The sequence below is a fragment of the Micrasema longulum genome, unplaced genomic scaffold, assembly GCF_059751315.1.
Source record: "Micrasema longulum isolate JH-2025_06_02 unplaced genomic scaffold, ASM5975131v1 h1tg001318l, whole genome shotgun sequence".
In the NCBI taxonomy this organism is placed as follows: domain Eukaryota; kingdom Metazoa; phylum Arthropoda; class Insecta; order Trichoptera; family Brachycentridae; genus Micrasema; species Micrasema longulum.
The window spans coordinates 64,257-77,336 of record NW_028278505.1 but is presented as its reverse complement, the minus strand read 5'-3'; the positions used below and the strand labels follow the sequence as shown (position 1 = coordinate 77,336).

The 13,080-nt window shown below is 30.0% G+C and overlaps 2 protein-coding genes across 2 annotated transcripts in view; one reads left to right on the top strand and one right to left on the bottom strand.

Annotated features, from left to right (window-relative positions):
• Positions 1-13,080, top strand: part of Fur2 (furin-like protease 2) — a 128,282-nt gene that overhangs the window by 78,631 nt on the left and 36,571 nt on the right. The window lies entirely within an intron of this gene.
• LOC148275900 (transmembrane protease serine 9-like) lies at positions 35-11,087 on the bottom strand. The gene is made up of 10 exons (XM_088235053.1): positions 11,019-11,087; positions 9,658-9,838; positions 8,563-8,803; positions 5,800-5,946; positions 5,548-5,687; positions 3,612-3,616; positions 2,902-3,109; positions 2,072-2,327; positions 1,758-1,904; positions 35-233 (listed from the first exon to the last, which is right to left on the bottom strand). Exons 1-10 carry the CDS (start codon positions 11,077-11,079, stop codon positions 90-92), a joined length of 1,530 nt encoding a protein of 509 aa, XP_088091179.1. The 5' UTR covers positions 11,080-11,087; the 3' UTR covers positions 35-89.

The following is a 13,080-nucleotide window of genomic DNA, read 5'->3' as shown; positions in this document are numbered from 1 at the left end:
ATGTTTAAATAACACAGTAAAACAAATGTACATGTAAGAGTTAAAATTTTTTTTAGCTTTAATATTTATCATGATTTTTGTTATGAAATTTAGGCCGACATAATTTTGTTAAGCCATGAAATGTAAGAATATACTCTTGTGTATACGTCAGGATAACCTCTAGCACAAGACAACCCCCAGGACACAATACCAACAACTGCTTCTTTACTAACCAAAGGTCCTCCTGAGTCTCCCTGAAATAAGACAATAAATGAAGTTTTATTTAAGTCCAGCAAGACGGAGGCAAGGTAATGGGTTATAATAATATATTACATAAAATCTTATGACGAACATATTTATTTTTGAATTATTTGATCCAAGTATCCTCAGCATGGACACCCCAGAAGGACTGGGACACATTAAAAACAGTATTTGCGTAAATATTTTATAATACATGAATAAAACAAATAATGACAGATACAAAGACATATTCAGGCTGTTATTTGACTGTTCTAGTACAGTTCGTAAAATGTTTTTAACGCCTTTAAAAGTTTTGTTCGATATCGTTATTTAATAACCTACTCATAATGGTGTTTAGGGCACTGCATTCGCACTACAATCGCAGCAAATCGGCAATTATTCGTAATATTCAAGGCAAACATATTAATTTCATGCTCGGGGACATCAAAAATTTTAGTGAAAAAACACCTTTCAACCTGGGGTCTCGAAAATATTAGATGCACATTATTTAGTACTCACGTAGCGATATAATTCCACTCGACTACTTTTGAAATGATTTTTCCCTAAAACAAGGCAAGGAATTGAAAACACTCTTCAATGATTTTGGTTGTATTTTACATCCAGGTTTGCAATTACATTGGAAAATGAACTAAGTTATCTTTAATTGTCTTTTAAATAAAATCTAGTTTTCTGTTCGAAAATGTGTACATGTATTTGTATAAACATTTGGAATGAACTCAGCATTGATGTAGACATTTTAACTGCGCTAAATTTCTTCATGAAGTTGATTATTTGGGATAGTGGCTGAATGTACGTCTTGAGTGGTTTATGCTATGTTCAATAATTTGAAGATAATAAATTTAACATAAAAGTGGCCGCGATCAAATTTAGAATTTTTGGTTTCAATAAAAAATACAAGCATTTTAAATCACTTATATTTTTGTGACATTTTCCTTTATTTCTACTTTAAAATATGCCTTCAGAAATACTTAAAAAAAAAAAAAATCTTTAATTGAAACCTTTTTTTATAGGATTTTATTCTCTTTTTTTGAAAAAAAAAGTTTTGGTTGCAATGTTTAATTTAAAACAATATCTTATTGACTTTTACGTGATAAGGGCTGGCCTGAAGGTCAATAGCGCGATTAAAAAAAAAAAATTGTTTTAAAATGGCAAAATCGTATGATTTCCTAATTTTGCGTTCGTTTTACCAGACTACAGCCTTAAGGTGCTGGATTAGATTCCTAAAATAATTGACATGAAATATTGATTGAAATGTTGTTTTTACACTGGAATTTTTCATTGTTCCTAGACTGGCACCTGGAGCTTAAGACTAATCACTTTACCTTCATGTAACTGTCGATCGAAATTCACTGCGCTTTGTTTGCCAAAGCAGTGTTCTATACACTACAAGGTTCAGATAGGTACATGATGATGACAATTATAGATGACTTTGATGCATCTTACGTTCCACGATGACATGGGAAAAATATGAATTCAATGGGGCAAAGAGATATGCTAATAATAAAAAAAAATCTCACATGGCAAGCTCCTTCTCCAGATCTTGTCAAAGAACAAATTTCAGTTTCGTATACTTGATTGACATCTTTGAGTTTGTTCTTACAGTCTTCGTAAGCTAAAGATTTCAACTGTATGATTTGAAGATCATTGGGAGCACTACCGGGATACTTTAAAAATAAAAACATTTCCAAATAAAATCATCACATTTAACAGTAAAAAAGATATTATCTTCATACGTAACTTTCTAATTGAAGCATTATTGTTTGGTATGTGCATGGACAATTGCACACCTTGCCATCGATGTATTTCACATATGGGTTAAGATAATACGTACTGTTGTCGTTCCCCATCCTGTGAGTGTGAGTTTTTCACCTCCTTCGGTATTTTCCTTTGGAAGTGGAATAGGCTGTACCATATCATCAAAACCGATTGATTTATTCAAACGAATAAGTCCAATGTCATTTACAATTATTGAAGGGTCGTAATCCTCGTGGATATAGATCTTTTCAACGCCATACTTTACTCCCCCAGAGTTGAGTTTGTTGGTTCCTACCACCACTTTTAAATCTGGATTATCCTTGCCTTCAAAACTAAAAATAAAAGTCGATGTTTTTAATTTGTTTCAGAAATTTATCATTTGATTCATTTTGAAAAATAAGCAACATAAGTAATCTAAATTTCATCGATTTTCATGGTCGTTTAGATGCAGATTCATTTTTTTTTATTGATGATACAATGTGATCGTAAACACGGGTAAAAAGAGAAAACAACTCACTGTTCATCAACCAAAAAAATTCAATGTAGATCAAACATTCTAGATTCGCAGTTTTTACTGCACCCAATATTATTTTTACTACGCTAAGTTAAACTTTTGATTTTGCATTGCAGCATGCTTTTATAGGTACTTTCTTTTAATTTTTAAAAAAAAAATATTTTTGAATTATTACTATGTTTCTACTTGCCTCTATTATTTTTGCAAAGAAAAATAAATTCAAAATATCAAAAGTACAATGACATCGATGCAAATTCTTTTAAACACTGCATGATAACAACATTATATATTTTCCATGCTTCCTCTGTAATTTTTTTTTTCATATTTACTTTTTTAACCATACGTTTACAATTGGTTTAAAACGAGGGTTTTAAATCATATGTATCATTTACCTAGTCAAACAATGAGCTGCTGTCATAATCCATTTCTCATCTATGATACTTCCTCCGCAGAAATGAAAATTGCGAGTCCTTAGAGAAACTTGATACGGTGCAATTCCTACTTTAGCAATTTCTCCTCCAACGATTCTTTCACTATATTTCACTTCTAATACTCTTTGTAGTTCTTCTGGCAGCGGTCTACTGGAGTCCATTGAATCCCCTTAAAAATAAAAAATAAGTTTTTTTAATTACTGCGTTGAAAGATAACAAATTGCGATAGTTTGCATCACATAATTAGAAGATGTTCATGTATTTAGTAAGTCATAACTTATTGAAAAAGCGGTGATGTGAATGAAAACAATGCCAAAACCATGGTCAGATAGATTAAAGGCGGTGGTCAAGACGCTTGACTCACACACGGAAGGTTCCGGGGTATGATTTCCCGTAAAAACACAAAAATTAAATGTCATTTTTCTTAAGTCTGGGTGTTCTGTTTTTAGCAGAAATGCTGAATTACTACACCCTTGAATCTCGTCGTCAATTTTTTTGTGGAAACATTTCTATAAGTTGATTTTTTGAAGTTTATAATCAAAAAAGTTCAGTTTGTATGCTCCTAATAATTAAACTAAAACGAGAACTCATGCACTATTTTACACAGCCAGAAGCCGTAAATATGCAAATCAGAATTCACCTATTAATAAGGCAATTTGCTTGCTGAATACGGCTTCTGCAGATAATATATTAACAGTCTGAATTACGTTAAACAGCCCGCAAAGTAATGCAAACTACAATCTGTCAAATAAATCAAATAAATAAATAAACTCAATGCTCTGTATATATATGAAAGAACAAATCGTAACAAAGGATGAGGACAAACAATAAATAAAAACTTGATATTTTCAAAATTTTAAATCTGGTTAGATCTAGGGCAATCAATATCGAAGGGCATTTATGACAAGACTTGCAAAATTGAAAGAAGTTTGAAATATACGTCAAAATAGACACATGAAGACACAAAATAGACCATTATATCTGTCAATGCGTACATAGAAATGGCGTAGTATTAGTGTTTGTATGTGATAACTAGTAGAAGTAAATTGCGTTTAAAATGAGGCATCTCTTCTATAGAAAATAATTAGAAATTAGATGAGGTTAAGAATAGTAAAATCTATTTAAACGCATAATTAAGTCAGGTTTGTGAATTTCAAAGGTTTAAGAAAGGCTCACAAGGATATTTTGTTCGTAAAACAAGAACTGTGAAATTGCTCCCGCCAAAATCAGTATTTTTAGCATTTTGACTATGTTTTGATGTTGTAAATGTTTATAAGTACTTAGTACAGACAATATAATTGGCGGCCTCCGTGGTGTAGTGGTCAAGACGCTTGACTCACGCACGGAAGGTTCCGGGTTCGATTCCCGGGGAGGACACAAAAATTAAAATGTAAATTTTCTCAAGCTTGGGTGCTCTGTGATGTAACTCACCACTGTAATTAGGCCTCCTGGCCTGTTGTGGTGCAAAAAAAAAATAAAAAAATGTAATACATTATTACAAATATTGACAATATGTTCAGTGTTGCAATAGATTCTACTATGAACTACATATGTTAATCGTGGGATAGCAATGTTGTTGCGACTTTAATAAAAAACTAAGAAAAAAAAACTAATAAACAATTATTAATATTATTTGAAATACAAAAAATAGTTTGAATTACCTCTCACAAGAGATCCAAGGCTCACACAACAGAAGAATAACAAGCATATTGACATGTTGGTATGAGTAATGATTCAATTATCCTGTACAGCAATTGAGTTCGGCAGCGTTATATAGTAAAGGTATTTTTTTATCAGAGAAAATTAAATAGTTTTAAATTGGTTCGAGCAGTAGGAATCCTTATCATGTCACAGTAATTGAATTGAATTCAATAATGTCATTTTGTTTGCAATGACAGATAAGATTTTCAGAATTAAATATAGTTACGTTTTCAATTAGTCTTGTTGTATCAATAACTTTGCAATAGATAAGTGTTTAGCTTATACATTTTGTTAAATAAAATTACTTGATAATAAGATTTATAATGTATTTTTTTTTTCCTAAAATCTTTGTTTTTTTATATTATAAAATTTAGAAATTGAATGAAGAATTTCTAAAGATTACTTGAATTGGTGATTATTTTTCTAGAAAAATTATATTTTCACTTAATTTCTGCTATAAGAAAAAATTGGGTTTTGTATAAAAAATCTTTATCGTAAAATTATATTTTTTTCATGCAAAGCAAGTAAGATTTGTCAGTAAAAACGTCTTTTTGGAGATGCAGTGCCATGATTTCAAAAAATTGTACTGTCTTAAAACTACCAATTTTAACGGTTATTTAAAATATTCTATTGAACAATCAACCATTTACTTAAATAGTATGACTATTTTGATTTTAAATAGTATTGAAGACATTTTTCAAAATTGATCTCAGTTTTTGATGATCTATTTTTTCTCTGCATCAATAAATTAACATTTATTAACTCAAAAAAATGTTTAATAGAATATCTGGAATTACACATACAAACAAAAGTACAAGTTTCATCACAAATTTATTTTCAATAAAATACAAGTTTTAATATATGTTTTAATTTTTGTCATATGATCGTTACTCTTCCTGATTTTACGATTTCATTTGTTTTGATATCCAAGTTCCGAATTTGAAAACTCTGGTGAAAACATCTGGATATCCTCTTGCGCAAGGGTATCCCCATGAAACAATCCCAATAAGAGTATTATTGGTAACCAAAGGACCACCAGAGTCCCCCTGTAAAATGAAATTATAACTTTTCAATCAGTAATATACTCCCCCACTCAATGGTCGATGCCTGGGAATTTTTGAACTTTACAATTATTACAATTGTTTTTATTTAACTTACATGACAAGCTCCTTGTCCCACTTTGGAAAGAGTGCATATTTGAGAGTCAGTTATAAGATTAACTGTTGAAAATTTGTCCTTACATTCCTCTACACTTATTGAAGGGAGTTTGATAAACTGTAGATCGCTTGCAGGATCACCGGGATACTAAAAAAAAGTTTGAATTACATGCAAAACTCATCAATAAACATGTTTTATTTTTTTTATGGATTTGTTGACTATTTATTTTTTAATACCACTTGGCGTACAAAGGTATAATGTAAATCACTGGTGGTTTCTGACCAAAATCCTTGGTAGTGCGTTTTTTTACATTTTGTCAACTTGTATATTAAGGGATGAAAATATAACTCAATGTGAGATCAGTGTGAACGGAGATTTTCTGAATCAGGTAGAAGAATTTGTGTACCTAGGAAGTGTGTTTACTAGGGACGGAAAGGCCGAGAAATATATTGAAAGGAGGATGAGTGCCGGTAACACACCATGCGCTGGTTGAGTCAATTATATCATATGGAGTGAGTTGTTACGGGCTAACATTTCCAACGTAACCAAATAGGATAAAAAAATTACAAATTAGATTCCTTAAAATGTTAGCAAGTAAAACCAACATGATTATTTGTCAAAATGACTAGGAAAATCTTTTCCCGATGTGTAAAAATTTGACGGTACATAATATGATATACTATCACCTGGTAACAGAGGACTTCATGAATTTCTACAAAACGCCAATATCACATAAGCATGAAACGCGCCAAAAGGTGAAAGGAAATTTCACAGAAAGAAGAGCTATAAATGCATATGGAGAGAGGACCAGGGCGTATATACTCCCTCGCACAGTAAAGAGACTCCCGGACGAAATAAAGAACAGTGATATAAATAAAAACAGAGTAAAATTGGTTTTAAAAATCATTTTCTTAACTTCTAAATTTAGTGTGTAAAAAAAAAATTAAAAAATGGGGAAACCAAACAATTTTTTAAACAGGGTCAAAAAAAGTGTTTGTTTATTATTTTTTATATATTTCGTTTAAAAGACTTGATTTACTTGTATTAAATTTTTTTAAACTTTTATTTTATTGATATATTTAAGATTTTTAAAAATTGTTTGTAAACATATTGTGTTACCAAAATGTTTAAAGACAGAAATCCCTGCAAAAAAAATGCTTTTGGAGTTTGGCGGGAATTAAAAAAATTGTTCAGAAGAATGCTTATGTGAAAAAAAAAGAAAAAAAACAGGGGGAACGGTGCACTGAAATCTACTTTGGCAAACAAATGTTCATCGCAGGAGGCTAAACTAGCAGTTCACAACGGAGTTCTAGTGCCAACTCAAATATATGGGAGCGAAGTATGGAATTGGAAAAATGATGGAAGTAGGTTGAATGCTGTCGAAATGCGAAAATTGAGGAAAAAATCTTTCTTGGATTTGGATCTTGAATCGAACCCGCGACGCCAGTTTTACAGTTGGCCGTCTAACCAACGGCACCAAAGCGCCTGTCACACTTCAAATTTGCGTATGCGTTGGCAATTCTTGTAGAATACATGTATTGTATTCTCCCTCTAACGCACGATTCATTGTTATAAAGCGTAGTCTATCTCGCTCAAATCACAGTTTTAGCATATATGGTATTTTTCTTACAAATTCGGTGTTAAAGATTGTGTAAAACAGAATGTGCATTGTGACGATTGCGAATTCGTAGACAAGATTATAAAATCGTCCGCTGGATTAGATCTCGCTAGATCTTTTGGCGCTAATATTGAATAAATGTTGAACAAATATAACGTTGCAACGAATCTCTGTTTTTTTTTACATTACATATGTTTGATATTAATTCCTTATTTATTCACACGTATTTTTATTTGGCAGTTCACTGCACTTGTGCACATGCTAAGAAGCCGTCTCAGATGTAAATACCTTTTGTGTTTCTCCATAATTATAAAAGATCTAAAGATGTCTACACCACCTTTGCTTTTAATTATATCGCACTGAAAATCAACCTTCAAGAAAGTATTGTCATTAGGGTTAATACTGCAATAGAAGTTCCAATAATCAACTGGGATTAGAATTTTAGTGTAATTACTGACACCGGTTTCGCGGTTTAGTGGGTTTCATGAGATGATATCTATATTATGATTAGTTCATTGCACATTATTTGAGATATGAGTCCTAACTCCATGGGACAAAAGTCCTTTATTGAGATAGGACGAGCATTTAGTCGACACAGACACATGAATACATCACCACAAATATAGGTTCAGAAACACAAAAAATAATTCAAAAAAACATATAAATATATGGAACATCAATATGCTAAACAGTACGCCTAGGCATAGTAGTAGAATAAGGAAATAGGAATACTCGTCTTATTCTTTCACTATAATAAGGATGGTATTCCCATCCGTATTCTACCACTGTGCCGAGGCGTAACTTTATACCAAGTTTATGAGTAAGGCGCATTATGATATATCCTGTTAAGATACTTTTACTCCGGGTAACGGGGCTAAAGGAAAAGTAGTGCAGATTTTTCGATTATAAGTAAAAAAATGTTTTAAAAAAAAAACGAAATTTCGGACATAGAGAGCTTTTAATTTGAATATACAAAAAAGTATGACCTTCTTATCCCACATGACCTTTTAGTCAGTATAATTTTTATTAAATATTTTTTAAGTGGTGTTTTGGTCGATTGTTTCGTTAATCAATTGCAGTAAGCTGTTTCCATTAGTTGAAAATTAAAAATGATTTTTAAAATTTCAGCAATTTCTTTTACTTACACTCGTTCTTCCCCAGCCCGACAGAGTCAGCATGGTTCCTGTCTTCGTGTTTTTGGTTGGCAGTTTTGCCGGCTGAATTTTTTTACTAAATTGGATTTGTTTCAACGTTTCAATAAGGGCTATATCATTCTGATTAGTAGTGCCATTGTAATTAGGGTGTGGGATTATTCTTTTTATTTTGTATAAATCCCCATCGGCATCTTTTTTGTTTGTACCAACGACTATGCTTGCAGTTCGCAAACTGTAAAAAAACATACACAAATAATTTTTTATTATATTTGTCAAATAGTTTAATTTATAAAAGATAATTTTTAAATAAATTCACAGAAAATTGTTTAATTCAACAGTTTAATTTCTTGGTTAACCTAGCTTGACTAAAAAGGGGAATTCAAATACCCCATAGACCAATTTTAATTCGATAACTCGAGGATTATTAAAGCTTTATGCCCTATGTTTGTTTACAATTGGGAATTTAACAGGAAAAAGTATTTTCCTGTTTTTGTTTTTAAATTTTCAAATCATTTCAAATTAAGCCAAAAAAAGACGTAAATAAAACATGGTTAAATTTAACTTTATGACCATTAGCATTTGGAAAACTAACAAAAATGAATAAAATACACGAATGAGTAAAATATTTGTACGTGAAAACATGAATAAATTATTGCACAAATATAGAAACTGCAATGTGTTTAGTTAAGGTATGTATTTACCGATTTCTAAGTTTGTTTTCTGGAATAACAGTACGTATATGTTATTTATTAAAATAGCTAGAAAACATTTGAGTTAAATTGATTTTTTTAAAACAATTATTACAATTTATATGATGAGGTTGGGAATTTTTAATATTTTAATTGTGTATAGGTCTATCATCGGTTTATTTTATTTATGATAAACGAATTACAACAAAGATGAAATATATATTAGATGAGTGGTTAAAATTTACAAGATTTACGACTGTTTGTTTGCTGATTTAATTAAGTGAACGTTAAACATACTGTTTAACGTTCACTATTATTTAAATTTTTCAAAATCCAAATTTTTGTTTTTGTTTAATTAATGTGTAAATTGACTTGTTTTTAAGGATGTTAATCTTACTTTACAACACAATGCGCAGCAGTGACTATCCATTTGTTATTTAGAAGAGTTCCTCCACAGAAGTGGTAACGATTTTGGTCCTTCAAGGACACCTGATAAGGAAAATCAGCTTCAGATGCTGTGGCTCCTCCGACAACCCTCTGTTCTATCAGGTCAAATGTGTCTGAAGTAATCGGAAAGCCTAAAAGGAAAATGTTATGAAAAAAAACATCACTCCACGAAGAAAAAGCAGAAAGAAATATAAGCTAAACCTAATGACTGACATTTTACTTGAATCAGAATTTATATTTGCGGTTATTTAAGTAAGGCTGATCAAAATGATGTAACAGATGTTCGGTCAACGCTAAATTAAGTTTATTAATTTATTGCCGTATGCACCATCGGTTTTAAAAAGAGGTGTGATGATGATGTTCTAATTTATAATAATCAGACGGTAATATAAAATCATTTTTTTATTTTTTTTATTTAGTCTTAAAATAGTACAAACATAATAAATGAATGTCCTAATATCAACTTATATCTAACTATTATTAAAACATATACTAATTATCAACATTTCTAATCAATATACGAACACTTAAAAATAAAACTCCTATAAAGCTAACACGAATAATATTGCTTTTTCAAAACTAACTTATCTGCTAAACACATGTTTTTTTAACTGACACTTGAATGAAATAATATTTTTTTTCTCTCTTATTTCTTATGGAATTTTCTTATAATATAACTGTACAGCTCGGTGCATCAACGAGTTATATGTAGTTGTTTTCTTACGAAATAGTAGTCTTACTTCATGTTTATTTCTTGTTTTATATAGGTGTTAGGTAGAAAAAACCTTTTGAGTCAATCAATAATCAATTCCATATCGGCACCAGGTAGTGCATAAGGCACTCCATTGGCATCCCAATTGCAACTTACCTCGATCATTTCGTTACTTTTAAGGTAAAATGATCAGTCTTATGCTTTAGCTGCCAGTCCAGGAACATTAAAATATTACGGTCTTGAACCACCTTTAAAACCATTATTTTTAACCACGTCTATCCTGCCAGGAATCTAACCCAGGACCTCGAACTAGGTAGACAAATGCACTTACCAATGTTTTACGGGCGGAATGTTGCCACTGTAAAAAATAAATATTACTATTTTATTTTTTTCATAAATAATTTTTATTTCATTTTCACCTTTCTGAAAACACGTATTTACACGTTGGTAGAGCCAGCTTCGTCATGCCTAGGTAAATAGAGATAGTTAATACAAATACTGCATCGATACATACCGACAAAGTTAGCGTCAGTAGTCGCCCCCCATAGATATAAAATCTGTAATAAGCAGATTACTTAAAAATATTAGAGTGCTCTTACCGCATTTCACAAACGCTATGCAAACACTTAAAGACAGCAAAACAAATATTATGTAACCCATTGTATTAACAATACGTGACTTGAATGCAAAATATAGGACGAGTCCTCGTTTTATATTATAACGAAAATGAAAACACACCTTGTAAAAATAACGGTTTTTTAGATCAAAATAATTAAGATTATTTAATCAAAATAATTAACTGTAATAAAAAGCAGGTTCTGGCCCTCAAACGAATTAAAAATAAAATTTTGATGCTCAAACTAGTTTGACAGCACCATTGTCAAAATAAAATGATAAGGATATTACAATGAGAACATTATGCATCTGATTGTCCTCAATTTGTCAAATTATTTTATCATTCATGGTTTAAAGATACGATAGGTATGTAGGTGTTTTGAAGGTGATAATAGTTGATTTATTAATGAACTACGCAGTACACAGTATTACCGTTCGAAAAATACTCTCAAAATATTGACTTAAAAAGTTGTCAACCTCTTTACAATCTAATGTTATATATTTATTAAGACATTTGTCAAAATTAATAAACCCTTTTTTTACTATCGAGAGATAGTTAAATCTGTCGTTGCCTGCGTTCATTATTTTGCCTGTTTGTTTATTTATTTAAAACATGAATTTTGTAAAACAATCAAGGTAACCAAAATAATGACACATCCAAATGTGATTAGTTACAAGACTCACCAAGCCAATTTAATTATAATTATTATATACTTTTATGAAATTTATTAATAAATTTCATAAAAGGTACATATTTTTAAAAAATTCCAAACATATCTTCTTTTACACATCTAGTAAATGTTATCACTGTAACTCTACAAAAAAGAAATTAACTCTCGTGCTTGGAAAGTAAAAACATAGAATATATAAATATAAACATAGAATAAAAATAAAAACATAGAATATATATAAAGAAAAAACATAAAACAATAATACATTCATACTAATTAAAATGTAATGTAGTTTTTACACGCGTTCAAAAAATTTCTTTAAATTTACTTTAAATTTATTTATTTATATTTTTCTATTATTATTTTGTACATTGTTTAATGTGTTAATAAGTGTTTTTGATTTATATATAGAAGAGTCCCGACATAACACGAAATTTTCTAACAAGTTGGGATATTTATAATTGTGCTCTCTGATAAAATTGTTTATTTTGGCTTTTTAAAATTGGCTTGTCGATGATGATCCAATACAAATAAACATTTATTTAATAATTTTGCTAGCTAAATCATAAAGAGCGACCAAAAAAATTTTTTAGTAGTGACGTGAAAATTAAAAAAATATTGAATAATGATAAAAAAACGGAATTTGTAAAGAAATATTTACATGATAGGTACCAATTTATTGTTTATCTTAATATTATAAAGGTGTCACAAAAATTCGTAAAAGAAGTCGTTTTGCCAGAAAATACAAGAACACAAAATTAAATTTAAAATTGTTTTTTTCATTGATTTATAAGGTATACAGAATGGAGTTATGTGCATTTACATATGAAATAGCAAATAGGATAAAAAATCTCCACGGCTTTGCTAGTACATACGCACTCTTTTGTCGAAATTTTTCCCTACCGTTTTTATTTATTTATTAATGAAATCATACAGTCTTTATATAAAACAAGGTACAAAAGAACAATGTAAAAAAGTAAGACCAATTACAGATTTTACACTAATGAATGCAGGAGGAGAGGGGAAAAATAATTTAATTCTAAAAAAGTAAAAATAAAAATATTACATCAAAAGTTCATAAAAAGGAGAAGACATTGTAAAGCTACTCTACTTTCCTCCCTCTCTCTCTGTTTCCATGAACATTTAAATTTAATTGTAAAAAATCACAACCAACAATAAATTATTCGATGCAGGTAGTAGATGTAGGTAAGTATAAATTAGGAGTTGAAATCAAATGTTTAAAATTAAAAGTAAAAGTTAAAATTAAAATGAAAATATAATATTTTGCATTAACGTGGCTTAATTTCGTTAGTATTAATGGTCGTTGGCTTGTTGGCATAAACCTCGGATTTAAAATAAGAAAAAAATTCAACGG